This window comes from Pelophylax lessonae, assembly GCF_965119305.1.
Source record: "Pelophylax lessonae genome assembly, chromosome: 1".
Classification (NCBI taxonomy): domain Eukaryota; kingdom Metazoa; phylum Chordata; class Amphibia; order Anura; family Ranidae; genus Pelophylax; species Pelophylax lessonae.
Genome location: NC_138768.1, coordinates 49,805,631 through 49,821,902, shown reverse-complemented (window position 1 = coordinate 49,821,902; position 16,272 = coordinate 49,805,631). Strand labels below are relative to the sequence as shown.

General features: G+C 44.4%; 1 protein-coding gene across 2 annotated transcripts in view; it reads right to left on the bottom strand.

The window, feature by feature from the left end:
• The window catches only part of DYM (dymeclin), a 678,939-nt gene that overhangs the window by 353,739 nt on the left and 308,928 nt on the right, over window positions 1-16,272 (bottom strand). For both annotated transcript variants that reach the window (XM_082254562.1, XM_082254563.1), the window contains exon 12: window positions 7,715-7,828. In XM_082254562.1, the coding sequence (XP_082110688.1) occupies window positions 7,715-7,828 (114 nt within the window). The remainder of the gene's footprint in view (window positions 1-7,714; window positions 7,829-16,272) is intronic.

The following is a 16,272-nucleotide window of genomic DNA, read 5'->3' as shown; positions in this document are numbered from 1 at the left end:
CATAGAGAAAACTACAGTGTTGTGAAGAATTTACATATCCATTGTCTTTGCATGTGTATTAGCAATTCATTAGTTTCAATACATGTGTATTCAGTCTACAGGGGTGTGTACATTCTATACACCAATGATAAATCTTGAAGATTCTGAATAATCCGAAGCGCAGTTCCACGAATGATCCGAGAACAAAAGCCACGTCACATCCGCAAGAAGGAAGGCGTGACCTCGGGGGTCACACGTATAAGTACTTACATCACACTCTACGAACAAACGTCAAAAAAAAAATCGGACGAGAAATTTTGTGAACATTTATGCACTGTCAACTAAAAACGGTTGTGAACGCTGAGCAAGAGAGAGAAAAATCGGAGGATATTTCGTCCGATTTTCGTCAAGTGTGTACAGGCCTTTAGGCTCCATGCACACGGGACATTCAAAAAATTATTTCTGGACGTCAGATTGCTGGCAGGTAAACGTTGCTTTAAAAACGTGCTTTTAAATTGCGTTTATGAGCTTTTTTAAAAAAATTACAGCAGCTTACATTCAGCTCTGCAATGTAAAAAAAAAAAAGGAAAAAAAAAAAGAAAAAAAAAAAGAAAAAAAAAAAAATCGCTAAACCCTGATAGGAGCGTTTATGCACGTTTTTCAGCATTCAACATTTGTTTTGCGGTCAGAAGAACGGCTCTTGAACGTGATTTTAGGGCGTTCAGACAACAGCTCATGAACTCCCCTGCTAATAAACTTAGAAAAACATGTGTGTGTGCATGGACATAGGACACATAGGATAAAAGGGGGGAGTTTAAGGGCTGTTTAAAAGAAAAAAAAAAAAACACCCAAACTCACAAAAACCTGAGTGTTTCAGCTTCAGTGTGCATGAGCCCTAAAAAAGGAAACCAATGCAGCCATCACATCGAAGAACTGGTAAGGTGCAATATAAAAAATGTTTGCTTTGGGTTTAATACTGCTTTAAGAACCAATAAAAAAATTGGATAGCATAATATGTAGTGAGTTCTGCGAGTTATTTATTTTTTTTTTTTCACCACATTTAAAGTATATGTAAACCCATCCCTAAAATCTCAAACTAAAACAGGCTAATGTAATTTCAATAGTAATTAACATTTTTAAATCTGCAGCAATCATGGTCATACCTTATCCTATCAGAGGACCTTGATAAGGTACTTCCTATTACAGTAAAACCTTGGATTGCGAGCATAATTCGTTCTGGAAACATGCTTGTAATCCAAAGCACTCTTATATCAAAGCGAATTTCCCCATAAGAAATAATGGAAACTCAGATGATTCGTTCCACAGGTCCTTCAGTTTATAGTCTATATACAAAGATTATAGCAATGTGATAGGTTGTGTAACCATAAAATGTCCATCCACAATATGCAGCCTTCCCAAGGGGATTAGAAGCAAAATCTAGCAGAGCTACAGAATATAAGAGAGATGAGAGGTGCATCTAAGTGTAGCAATAGGGTTACATTTAATGAAGGTTCAACATTTAGCAACTCACATGGTTGATGATTAAAATAGGCACATCTAAGTATGCAGGCATCTGGGGTAAAGCTGCCCACATAGACCATTTTCTGAACCACCGGCTCTCACCACTGTCAGTCTGCAATCGTGACCGGGAAGAATAGCCTGCAGTAGAGTGATCTGAAAGCGAGGCTTTGAATCACTCGTGGAGTGCAGTGAGAAGGGATGATGAAGATGGCTGTGCAGAGGACGGTCTATGTGGACAGCTTTACCCCAGATGCCTGCATACTTAGATGTGCCTGTTTTAATCATCAACCATGTGAGTTGCTAAATATTGAACTTTCATTAAATGTAACCATATTGCTACACTTTAGAGGCTCCTCTTTTTTTTTTTTTTTTTATACACGACGCTACTTGTATATAAAGACATCGCTTGTATATCAAGTCAAAATGTATTTAAAAAATTTGCTGGTCTTGCAAAGCGCTCTCAAACCAAGCTTTTACTGTATAGAGTGACAACAAAGTCTTCCAATAGTGCTCCTGTGTTATAACCCTTCCACATGGGATTCTATGCAGACAATGTCCACTGCTGTCACCCTGAGATAGGACATGCAGCCATCACTTAAATGCATGTAAACCTGAAGTGACAGCAAAGTAGCTGCAGGAAATCAGCAGCACTGAGATGCAATAAAGGATAAGGAAAAGGTGAAAACAAGTATTTTATTAAAATAAAAGGAAAAAAGTGACTGTTTATGACACAGAGTGACTTCGCAAACAAAATGTCATTTACTTAGGATGCTTTTAAGTAGAAAAAAGTGCTAGTAAAAGTGGAAGTTTTTCTTATCTTCATGCATTCTAAAAAAAAAAAACAAAAAAAAAAAAACCTTCAATGTGCTGCTCCGTAACCTCCCCCCCCTCCTCCCACCACCAAAATACTTATCTGAGCCTGATTTTGATCCAACACTGTGCACAAGAGCCTCGGCTCTCCCTCCCCTCATTGGCTGAGACACAGCAGCAGGAGCCATTGAGGAGGGAGTAGGGGGTGGGGCAGATCCATGCTCTGTATGTCTTATGGATATACAGAGCTGGCTCGAGAGCAAACACGCAAGAGTGCCCCCAGAGCAAGCAGCTTGCTTTGGGGGCACTTGGTAAGAGGGAGGGGGCTAGGACCACTAGCGGGAGACCGAGGAAGGAGGAGGATTGAGGCTGCTCTGTGCAAAACCATTACACAGAGCAGGTAAATATAACAGGTTTGTTATTTTAACAAAAAACAAAACAAAAACAATAAAGATTTAGAGCCGGTTCACACTGAGGCGATCCGACTTTGGGGGGCGACCTGTGAAGTCGCGTGCACCGCGACTTCCAGGGACTTTACATAATGAATGTCTATGCAAGTCGCTCCCAGGTTGCCCCAAAGTAGTACAGGACCCTTTTTCTAAGTCGGAGTGACTTGTGTCGCTCCTATTAGAACGGGTCCTGTACTACTCAATGGACCGCGACTTGTCAGGCTGACAAGGCGCCTGACAAGTCGCGCTAGTCTGAATGGGCTGGCTCCGAGTCCCGGTTCACACTTATGCGATGCAAGAACCCTGCGAATCCACTGCATTACATTCAACTCGCAGGCAGTTCACACTGCCATATGCGAATCGCTGGGGGGGGGGGTGTCAATACAAAGTTACCGACACCCCCAGATCAGTTTGCATATCGCAGTGTGAACTGTCAGTTCGGACATGAATCGGATCGCATAGGTGTGAACACCCATGCTATCCGATTTTGGTGCGGACCCAAAAAAGGGTCCTGTGCTAGGGGTGTTGGAATGCGATGCAAATTCAGCCATACAATCTATATGGTTAAATTCGCTTCACACAGACATCGCATGCGATTTGCAGAGCAGTGCGCTCCGACTCACATGCGATGTCTGTCATCGCAGATATGTGAACCGGCTCTTACAAGCTTTATTTTGCATTTAATTTTCTTCATTGTAACAGAACGGAGATGCCTAATGAGTGCTTAGTTTGTGTTCCTCATCAGCTGTAAGAAGGGGAATGGAGGCCACTGGAAGGATTAGCTCGGAGATTCCTTCACAGACACGCAGATGCTTCACGCAGTTCATGGAAATGCTACAAATGAGAGGCAGAGAGGCCGCAACTCTTATTTACTAACGCCAGGAACCTACACATGACCCCTCCGAGTATAATTTACTGGGCATGACCTTGTCACAGATTTGGTAATGTAGTCACGTAGTAACTCGAGCTATTACAATTAATTTTCATTTGAGGAATTTAATCTGAAACCTGGAATCGGGCGCTAAGGATTTTACTTTTAATTAAATATGTGCGGAAAGTTGATGTCACTCCGAATACCGACTCCAGCGAGATGTTGGCTGTGACTGCTGGCATCGCCCGAACTCCGAAACCCGAGCCTCTCGCAAACGAGCAACCCGCATTAGTCACTGTGGAATATTTAGCACAACAACACGCATAAAACCCACATCACCAACTCTTCATAAAACACACCAACGGCTGTGGAGTGCTAGCCTCTGTTTAAGGGGAGTGGGTAGTCTTTGCTAATATTTTGTTTAGATATAAATGTATCTTGCTCTAAAATTTCTGTGTATTCATGTGCAACTCCAGGGATTTTTTTTTTTTTTTTGCATAGTTAGAGTGGTCCAGCTTGGTCTAATGTATGTATACCTATTGTAAACCCCCTGTGGAACTGGAGCAGCCTTTTTCAACCGGGGTGCCGTGGCACCATGGGGTGCCTTCTGGGTTCTTCAGGGGTGCCTTGACAAAATGCCTAAAATTTCACCCAAATTGTTCAAAAACTGTCAACAAGTGGGTGAATGAGGTCTGAATTTTTTGTTAAACAAAGCTACAAGCTTTTATTGTACTATTCTCCTTTCTTTGTATCACTTACCTCACTTTATGTTAAGGGGACAATGATCACTAGGATTAATACAGTGATTCTACTCAGGACACTAAAACGTCAAGTGTTACTAAACCCAGGAGCCTGCATTCACTATATCGGGTCTCCCCAGGAGCCTGCACTCACTATATCTGGTCTCCCCAGGAGCCTGCACTCACTATATCTGCTCTCCCCAGGAGCCTGCACTCACTATATCTGGTCTCCCCAGGAGCCTGCATTCACTATATCTGGTCTCCCCAGGAGCCTGCATTCACTATAACTGCTCTCCCCAGGAGCCTGCACTCACTATATCTGCTCTCCCCAGGAGCCTGCACTCACTATATCTGGTCTCCCCAGGAGCCTGCATTCACTATATCTGGTCTCCCCAGGAGCCTGCACTCACTATATCTGGTCTCCCACAGTACACAGAACATGGAGGTGCAATTATTTTAGTAAATATAAACGACTAAATACCCTTTCTCAATAGCAGTATATAGCAGTCTTGTGACCTCTATCAGTGTCCAGCCAAGCACTGGTTAAAGCGTGTAGGAGGAGTTTTCTCACAGAACTATGAGACTGCAAGACCCCTGACCCTCTGGGCAGCGCCGATTGGTTCTGTGCTGATCACATGCACCCTCCCGGAAAAAAAAAAACACTAAAAAAAAAAAACCTCTCCAGCAATACTTACCAAACTGAGCATGTGCAGCCTGACTCCATAGACTCTTATCAGGACATTTTTAGGAGTCAGTGGAAGGAGGGGAGGATCAGAGAGGACAGGATCAAACAGACTTTTTACACGATGCGGAAGATTAACCCCTTTGGTGCCACAGTGAGTATAACGAGCATGCTTTACTGCATATATAGACCGATTTTACTGTTGTGAGTTTAGTAACACTTCAATAAAAAGTTGTGTCTTTCTATACATTTATTTTTTTAAAACATTGATTAGTGTCCATACAGCGGCCTTAAGCAGAGTTACTTTAGTGAATGATTTACAAATCTCAAAATTTAAAACCACAGCAAAAAAAAAAAAAAAAAGGAAGAATAATGTTGTTAATTGTAATGGCTGCATCAAATTGTTCCTTGAGGAAAATGCAGATATAACTACTCAAAATATGTGAAACTGAACAGAAAATATCCCTTTAAAAAAAGAAACCTAATTTCTATGTGATTAAGCATTTTACCTGTATAGCTTACTCACAGATTGCCTTTAAGTAGATCCACACCCTAACTGGTTCACATTTTAAACATCTATTTTTTTTAAATATTGTTCCCCCCCCCCCCCCCCCATCTTATTTTGCATCTCAGCACTGCTAATCTCCACTAGCTTCTTTCAGCCACTTCCTGTCTATGTGAATTTGCTCCATCAGCACCTGGACATCAATGCTCTGCACTGGAATGGTGAGGATGACATTGGTGAACCATACCTGAGTAACGTAGGTCTGTACAGCTGCCTATAGTCTCCACCAGTGTCCATGTGACATGGTGACATCCAGGAGCACTTTTGGGACATTTAACAGGAAGTTTATGAACAAGATTTTTTTATAGAAGGATCAGCAGGTATTATTTGAACAAAAGATGCAGTTTTAAAAAGATTTACAACTTTAAGGCAAGTATCAGAGTACCACTGTGGCAGTGGATCGATGGCGTGTTATCAGACATGGTTTCGTGCAAGTAGGGACAGATGAATGGACCTGGATGCAGACAGTTTTCATCTAGGCCGCTCACCTGTCCCTAATTACATGTAACCACATATTAACGTGCGAACAGAGAAACATCTACGGCGCCCGGCACCTCCAGAACTAGTCCTGTGCTCAGGGCTGTCAATTTTGGTAAAAACAGAAGCTAGCTTGTGCCGGCTTCTATGTTTAGGAGTACCAGCAAGTCTTCAGGGCATGACAGTTCAGCCTCCTGGCAGCCGCTTTTCCTGCACTGAGAAGTGGGTAAGTAGTGGGTGGAAGAGCTCTGTAGTTGTGGAGGGGGTGCGGGGGGGGGGGGGATATTTAATTGCATGCCACAAACATTACAAAGATTACGGCTATAACGGAACCACGACCCACACTGTTTTTGTGGACTTCCGTTAGTATACCGCTTCCTCCAGTCTTGAACATAGGTATCAGATATTCTAGCCGACCTCATACAAAGCTAGCCGACAACTTAGCTTGTATAAGTTCTGGAACCAACTCCTTTATTGAACAGTCTCACACAGAATATATACAGCACAGGGACATCCCCCTCCTGATCATATTACCCCACCAGGTCAGGTGCCTGATCACATTATCCTATGAAGATGAAATTGTATACAGAAATATAATTAACCTGAACTAGGTATCTAAAGAACAACCAACACAAACAGTATACTATTTTTCCACTAGTAACTAATAGATGACAGTGATTCAATCAATCTGAGCCAATTAACTAGCAGACTACTGTCCTCGAGCTCATGAATTAAGATACAAATTATCATAAATGTAAACACAGAACCCATAGTAGATAACAGGTGAGTAAATCAGCATATTCAACAATGTGTGGAAGACAGGTGGTTGAGCTGATAATATTAGCATCTGCTATGAGTCTTACTGTCTTGGGGAGACAGAGACTTGAATCCAAAGTAACATTACTCCAAGGGCCCCACATAATAGTGTCTGTCTTTCATTCCCAGTGACGGTGAGTACCGTCCCAATGGCACTTGCCACTTCTGTTCCCATCCCCTTCCCCAATGGTTGGTGGGGTTGGTGCGGGTCTCTATCTGATGAGGGGAAATAGTTTTACAACTTCCCCCTGGGCACTGATTTAATGTGACCCAGCACTGACGCTGATATTTGTTGCACCACAGCCATGTGAACGAGTCCTTGAAATTACATTAACATGATAAAAGATTTTAATGATTTGATTCACAGGACAAAGCAAGAGCTTTGCTTATTTGCTCACCTTCACAGCATACATTTACCTTTCTTCCGTACCCAGGTGGCTCAATTTACTGCTGGGAGCCAAAGGAAATACTGGATACTTGCAGGTAGGAAGCAGCATGTGATATCAGTGAAGAGAAAGCAAGGTTATGCATGCTAATTGTTGAGGTATGCATTAAAGTGAACCTGTTGCTTTAGCCTATTTAAGTAAAGCACAGATTTACTGTAAGCATTTTTTAAGTGTTTTTATAATTCTGTAGTTCGCTACCTTCTTTTATTCTGCTACCATGATTGTGCAGATGGAGTTATAAAAAAAATAAAAACAACATTCAAGTTTCCCCACACTTATTGAGCCTGCTGCAGACTGTAGAACAAAATGTACATTTTAAAAATATATTATTCCTGGAGTTCTTCTTTAACATACTCACCCTGGTGCGGGTCATGTTATACTGAATGGTTCGGATTACTACTAAGATGAGTAGACTGCCCAGAGAGATCTCAGTAAGTACACGTTCAGAGTACCAGGTGATGTTCTTTAGTATCTGCAAGTAAAATACATTATCATGTCTATGTAGAATTACATGATATAATCGATATATATAATTTACAACACAACAGTGGAACAAATAATACCAACGCTCAAAACTGTACACGGCACCCGTGGTTCCTGAGCAGAGCAATATGCCCAAACATTCTGTTATATGGCCCCAGGCGCTTGTGTGCATGAGGCATTAACAAGAAGCTAGCAGGCTTTCAACAAGCTTCAAGTATTCCTAAAGCTTACTGACGCCTGCTAGCAGCTTGTTTAAAGGATTCCAGGTATGGATAGTGGACCTATGTATATACCTATGTAGATATCATACCTGGTTGATGCCCCTAGAAGCTGGAAGTCACTGACGTAGACACCACTTCTGCAGTGATCCCCACTAGCTTCCAGGTGCCATACTGAGAGGCTGTTATGATGCATTCTGAACACCGGTAGATCGGCCGCACAGCGCAGGCACCATTAATTGGACAGTAGAGAGGCGGAACCAAGCCAGACTATGTTAACATAAACCATACTTGGAATTTATCTTTAACATGACAGCACTGCTATTAAAATATGTGCTTAACCTCTCCAAACTAGAGCTGAATGATGATTTAACCACTTCCAGTACGGCCTGATTCTGACATTTCTCTACTACACGTAAAAAAAAACATGCTAGAAAACTAATTAGAACCTACAAACATTATACATTTTTAAGCAGAAGCCCTAAAGAATAATATGGTGGGTGTAGTAACTTTTTATGCCACATAAAATTTGAGCAGCGGGTTTTTTTTTTTTAAATACATTTAAATTCATTTTAACGCTCAAAAGCACAATATAATACCCAACTTTTCAGGAAAATACTAAAGATGATGTTACACCGAGTATATGATGTTACGCCGAGTAAATAGATACCAAACATGGCATTCTTTAAAATTGCATACGCCCATGGATTGGTCCCAAACTACGGTACCCAAGTCTCCATAAACAATGCTATTAAAGCCTTTACAGGTAGCCAGGACAGGTAAACAGGAGGTTACTCTGAAGTTTGCAGCGATACCTCAAGCCAGGTGCCATCATCGTTTACATATGCATGTGGGACCAACACACGTGATCCCCCTTGTGTGTGAGCATGGAGGAATGGGGGGCAAATTAAGAAAAATGAATAAATTGTAAATGTATTTTATTTAATTTTTTTTTTAAACACAGTATCTTTATTTTTTCCCCAACAACTTTATTGCTATCACAAGGGATTAACAACATTCCTTGTGATAGAATGGGCTTTGACAGGTCCTCTTTATAGAGAGATCTGGTGTCTATTATCCCGGCGCGCCCCCCGCCCCCCCCCCCGGAGCCCCGGCCCGCACGTTCTTCGCTAAATTTCTTAATTTCCGGGACAGAGATAAAATCCTTTGTCTCTCCAGAAAAAAGGTTAATATCCCCTATCAGAGTGGTCATGTAGCTGTCTTCCCGGACTTTTCAAATGAAGTTCAGCGTCAGCGGGCCCGCTTTCAAGAAGTTAAGCGCCGCATGAGGACTTTACATTTGAAATACGCCATGTTGTATCCTGCTCGTCTTAGGGTGGAGGTGGATGACCGTGTTCAATTCTTTGAGGATCCTGCCCTGGCCATGGACTGGCTTGACCGCCACAATGTGGCGGCTGCCTGAAGATTCTTCCACTGGATGGATGTTTAGGACTTTTGACCGTCCTTTGCCACTGATGTGGGATTGAAGGGGTTCTCAACTATCCTGTCTGTGTACTGTGTTTACCTGCAGAGCCCCCCTTCTACAGTTGGCCTGCCTGCTGTTTGCCTTATTGTTTTGATGCCTGGAGGCTCTTCTACTTCTCCTGTTTGATATCCTAGTTTCTGGGGCTGTTGACTGTCGCACGAACTTGCTGTTTACAGGGTAGTCTGCTCAGCTCTTCCTGACTTGTACTATGATCCTGTTCCTACGGAATGGGATTTACCATCTCTCCACGTAACTCAGCGAATCAGTTGCCCCCAAATTGTTCTGATTACCTTCCCCCATTATTCATTTTTATTTTTCCTGCTCTGATTTTTCTTCAATGTTTTTTTGATTATTTGTCTCCATTTTGTGGTGACTTCAGTGTTGTCCCCTGGTTCCTGCCTGTTCCCCAGTTTGGGACTTGGGGCAGAAGCGGGGGGACTCCCTGTTGTATGCCTGTACCGTTTTGTGCTCTGTTTAGGGTATATGCTCGCACGGGTTGGGGTTTGTGCAGAGCCGGGTGGGAATGGGTTTTATGCTTTTTGGGTTTTATTATTTTGCTGAAGGGTCCCCCCTCCTGTCCCTCTTTTTATTTCATGTTTGGTCCTACTGCTCTTGTCCAACGGTTCCTTTTCTATAGATGGTACACGACTGCCCTTTGGTGCTATGCCGGTTCTGGGGGTCCCCCACTGCCACCTGAGACGTCTGTTTTTGATTTGTTTTTAACCCCTGCATGGCGTCCTTGATCTTTTTGACTTGGAATGTCCGCGGTCTTGGGGATAGGGTGAAGCGCACTGCTGTATTTTCATATTTAAAGCGTCAGCGTGCTGACGTTGTTGCACTGGTTGAAACCCATGCTGCTGGTTCTATGCAGCGGGCGCTTCGGCGCCCCTGGGTTGGCTGGGCGTTTCACTCTACCCACACTACCTCTTCCAGGGGTGTCTCTGTTCTGGTGGCTAAATCTGTAAATTTTGCTGTTCACTTAGTTGAATTGGACCCTCAGGGCCGGTATGTCTTCCTTAAGGCTCATGTTGATAACTCCCCTCTGTTGCTCCTGGCCTGGTATGTGCCTCCTCCCTATTGCTCCTCTCACAGAGGGGTTTGCCTTCATGTCTCGACACCCGACCATTCCGGCCATGTGGCTAGGAGATTTCAATAATGTGTTGAATCCAGGTCTAGATAGGTTGGGACAGTCCGGGGGCATTTCCTACCCCTCTCGTGATATTCGTTTTGCCCGTCTCCTGACGGACTTTGCTCTGGTGGACACTTGGAGACATCTGTACCCCGCCCGTAAGGCTTATTCATGTTTTTCTCCCACTCACTCTTCCATGTCTCGTATTGATTTCATTTTAGTTTCCCGGCACCTCCTCCCTAGGTTACGGGGGGGGGGGGGGGGGGGAGCTTCTGTCCCCGTATTCTTTCTGATCATGCCCCGTATTGAGCGACCCTTAGTAGGACGGTAGTGACTCCTGCCACGACCTGGAGATTGAACCCTTTTTGGCTGACTATTTTGACGGATCTTGCTAAGCTAGCGGGCGAGTGGCAATTCTACTTAAGCTCCAACGCGGGTACATCCTCCCCCCTACTTGTCTGGGATATGTTTAAAAAACACTGCCGGCGCTTGTTGAGTGAACATATTAATCGGCACAAGCGCACTTCTGAATTGTCCTACGCTCAGGCCCTGGCCCGGCTTCGGGAGTTGGAGGCTTGATATGTGGAGGTCCCTTCCCCTGCTGGCTTGGCTGATCTTAAATTACAATCTCGGGTGACTGAACAACTAAGCTTTGAGAGGGCTAAACGTTGTATGTTTTTTGCTAGACAGCGACTATTCAAGCAGGGTGAACGCCCTGGTCGGTTATTGGCATACTTAGCTCACCTTGACTCTAGACCACCGGTCGTGATCTCCTTGCTTTCCCCTTCGGGGGGCTTTGTGACGGAGCCGGCTGCTGTAGCGGCTGAATTCGTTACCTTTTTTTAGTGAAGTCTACGCGACTGGGTCGAGGTACTCCACTCAGGAGCTTGCTTAGTTTCTTGATCAGTTTACTTTCCCTACCCTGACAGACACGCAGCTTAGGGCTTTTGAGGCACCTATCACAGAAGACGAGATTGCGACTGCACTGTCTCTCTTTGCACGGTCTAAGGCCCCTGGATCAGATGGTCTCCCGATTGAGTTTTATCAAACGTTTTCTGAGACGTTGGTCCCCAGGCTTCTCAAATTGTATTAGGCGGCTTTCGAGGCCAATACCCTGCCTGATTCCATGAAGGAGGCGCTTATTGTGCTTATTCCTAAACTGGGTAAAGACCCCAGTCAGCCGTGTTCCTACAGACCAATACCCTTATTACAGACGGATGTTAAAATCCTAGCCAAAATTTTGGCCCTGCGTTTGAACAAGGTGATTCTCTCGTTAGTGCATGCGGAACAGACGGGGTTTATGCCTGCGAAGAATACTGCGTTCAATACCAGACGGTTACATATGAACATTCAGGCTTCTCACTCACAGATTGGCACCAGGGTGGTGGTTTCATTAGATGCTGCCAAGGCGTTCGATTCATTCGAATGGCCCTACCTGTGGCAATGCCTTTGCTGCTTTGGCCCAAACTTTATCAAGTGGCTTTCTATACTGTATACCTCCCCGAGTGCGCGGGTGGTGGCGAATGGGTGGACCTCTGTCGCCTTCCCCCTTTCTAGTGGGATGCGCCAGGGGTGCCCCATTCCCCCCCCCCGCTATATGCCTTGGCGGTAGAACCACTGGCAATGGCTCTGAGAGACCACCCTGGTGTCACTGGTCTGTCGTCTGGATCCCTGGAGGAAAATGTTGGCTTATAGGCCGACGATATGATTCTGTACCTCGCTGACTCTGGGCCTTCCCTCACTACTGCCCTCTGCCTTATCGAGAGCTTTGGGACCTTCTCTGGGTTGAAAATCAATTGGGATAAGTCTCAGATCCTTCCCATTGACCCCCCCCCCCCCCCGCGGGAACAAGCCTCTATGCCTCTACAAAGAGTTAGCTCTACTATATTTAGGGATTCATGTTTCTCGAGACCTGTCGGACTTTGTACCTTTGTACGTTGAGCCCCTGGTTGCACTGACTAAGAGCAAGACTCAGGTTTGGTCTACGTTGCCGTTAGGAGTTATGGGTTGTATTGGCTTGATGAAAAAAATGATCTTGCTACCCAAGATATTGTATGTTCTCTGGCACTCGCCAGTTTACATCCAGTTGAAGTATTTCCGCATCCTGCAGTCTATTCTGAAGTCCTTTGTTTGGGGCTCCTCTGGGCACAAGTTGTCCTGGAGGGCCCTGAAATGTCCTACCAAACTCGGCGGCCTAGCGGTTCCTGATCTCTGCTTGTACTATATAGCGGCACAGCTATCCCATTTCTTTTATTTTGATAAGTTGGACAGACATCGCTATGAGTCCTTGGTCTGTGCGGGGTCCTCCGGCCAATTCCCCCAATCCCTTTTGCGATATCCTGCGCGGTCTTCGGGGCACGGTTGGTAGCCCTGGAAGGCTCACGTATGCGTTTCACAACAAGCGGATTTGGGACCTGGCAGTAGCGAAACTGGGCGAAAATTGGGCTGTTCTCCCCTTCACGAAGACACCCCCCTGTGGTTTAATGGACATCTCAGAGAGCTCCGAATAGTTCCGGACCCGCGGATTTGGATACAGCATGGCATCTATCAGCTTTCTCATGTTATCCGTGATAGCCGTTTTAAACTGTTTGATCAGTTGAAGGCTGAATTTCGACTGCCAAACTCCATGTTTTTACGGTTCCTTCAACTGCGCCATGCCCTGCGTGCACAATTTGATGGTACGTACCCCCAATTGAAACCGTTAGATGTCCTGTCGGTCCTGCGGGGGGATGAACCTAAGCAACTGATCTCGCCATTCTATGACATGCTGCTTACCCCATCTGCTACAAAGCTGGCTTATTCCCTTAAGCCTGTCTGGGAGGAGTGTGCTGGCGAGTTAGATGATGAGGACTGGAGTGAGGTTCTGGAGGTGGGTAAGCTGGTGTCTCCTAAGATGTCTGACCGGCTAACACAAACCTATATTCTGCATAGGGCATATCTTACTCCTGTGCGAATGGCAAGTTTGACCCTTCCCGCAGCCCGGACTGTCCCAAATGTTCCCTATCCGCTGGTACCTTTAAGCACCTGATCTGGCAGTGCCCTCGTGCCAACTGTTTTTGGCAACAGGTGGTTCGCTTTTTGCACGACCAGATGGGTTCTCCGGTCTCACTGGATCCTCGGCAATGTCTTTTGGGTTTATTCCCAGATCTGGAGGTTAACAAGAGCTCATTGATATTTCTGCATGATACCTTGTTTAGTGCCCGGAAGCTGTTGGCGCACAGCTGGATGCAATCCTCACCCCCTACACTAGCCACCTGGATTGCCGAAGTAAATGCCACTCTGCCATATAAGAAACTTATCTATGTTAATAGGGGTTGCCCTGCTAAATATCACAAGATTTGGGATACTTGGCTGCAGTCTTCTCTGACATGCTCCACCTGATGCTGTTCTCTCTTTGCTATGTGCTGCTTGGGGACCAGTAGTAGTTCTTACTGTACTCTTGTTGGATGGGGCGCTGTGTACTTTATTGCTTTGTGTATCTTACAGTGTTGGACTGGAATCACTTGGACCGTAGGGGGACCCTTCTTCTGTTTTTTTTTTTTTTCGTTTTGGGGGGGTTTCGTTTTGGGGGGGGGGGGGTGGAGTGGGATTTGTTTGCCTTCATCTCCTTATGGGTTGATTTTGAGATTCAATGCTTTATCCGCCTGTTACTGTATGGATGACTATGCACTTGTCTTTACTCCTTTTTGATGTATGTTGTACTTCTACACAGTTCACACAGTGGCTTAGCGGACCCCCTTAGAGCGGCAGCATATACTCTGGATAGATAGCATGGGACCTGATGCATCATGTGACCATGAATTAATGCAGGTAAAAATCTAAGAATCATTTATTGTTCATTGAAGGACACAGCCATATCTTCATGACAGATTGGTTTTATGTCACCACCTGAAGAAGGAGCAGGATGCTACGTACAGCAAAAAACAAAAAAATAGCCCCCCCCTATAGCGGACAAACCCCCCACCCACCTGCAACATACAGATCCGTCAGTAGCCAGCAGTATTAGGAATGCCACCACCGAGACAAACAAACAAGGCTTGTTCGGTGTCCTTCAATGAATTCAGAGAAAAGGATTTTACATTGAATAAATAAATGCCATTTTCTTCTTCTGTTCATTGAAGGACACAGCCATATCTTCATGACAGATGGAATGTCCCTTATCAATGCCAGATTTAAAAGGAGTAAGCTCATAGCAAATGAGACAAACAGAAGTCAAATTATCTAGATTCTAACTCCTCCATGTCGGGCAAAAAACTGAGCTGTGTATTGCAGATGAGGGAAATGGCCACCAGCATGGGGCTGCCCTTTAGACGTGTGTTTTTTTATTTTGACTGCACTTCACATCATGCTACCTTGGGGGGTGCCATCAAACCCATCAGTCATGATGCTATAGCTGTGTCCTTCAATGAACAGACAAAAGAAAAGGGACTTATATTGTTTATACTTTTTTTTTTTCAGGAAGGTTAGCTGGGGAAGGGGGAAGGGGGAAGGGGGAAGGGGGGGGGGGTGAGAGTATTCTTGAAAATGGCTTTTAAACAATGGTACACATGTAAACAGAAGAGCCTTTTACACTTTCTGAACAATAAATTTCATGAGTTAGCATAAGGCAATAAACATGACCTGATTCTCCCATCCAACATACCGTGTCAAACAGACGCAGATCAATATTATAGAAAACACATGGTAGATTGATCTAAATTAAACCAGTAATTCCAGTCTACCGCTTTTTGCTCCATAGTAAAAGATCTCACGTTAAATCCAGAACATAAAGGCTGAATGACTTTAAAAGGATCATATTTATTTATTGTTCTGAAACATGAGTGAATAAGAACCAGCAGAAAATGTTGGCCAACACTGGAGATGAAGCTGGAACGCTGCCCTCGCCTCTGGAGTCAAGATATCAAAACCGCAGGACACAAAGCCCAACAGAGCGGAGAAGAGAGGGAGGAGGAGAGCGCATGTAAAGTGTATGAGAACTATGTCATCCAGCTAAATGTATTTTTACGTTTAATGCCACAGCTTAAAGTGAAACTCAGCTATGACTACTGTCGAATGTTCGTAGTTAGCCTTAGGCAAGCCTTCCACATCATGTGTGACAAGAAAAGGATTTGTATTCCCGTCCAGATTTACAAATACCTCCTGGCAGAGCCATCAGATTACAATTCTAATTAAACATTCAGCTGCAGAAAAGAGCTTTGCTCTGTGTGTGGAAGCAGCAACCTCACTGCAGAGATCCAACATACTGCAGCTAAGCAATCTGTATATAAAAAATGTTGCAAAGCACTTTTTATCCTCACCAAGCTCAATTAATGACCCTGCCCCCAACAACTTTCTCCTCTTCCCTGTACTGCTGGGTCTCTTTCAGGTTGAATCCACTTCTTGTGAGCCCAGGCTACTATGGACCCCCACCCCTCATGTGGGGGGATGTCATGATGCAGTCTGGTCTCACAGTACTTAAGGCTTATATATCATTATACTCGCACCATTTGGTTCAGCAGAAAGGACAACACACTGCTGCCGAAAATGAAGAAAAAGACCCTTGAAATCACCAGAAAGACCTGAAGACTGCAAGAAAAAAAAAAGGCATGTAAAGTTTAAAT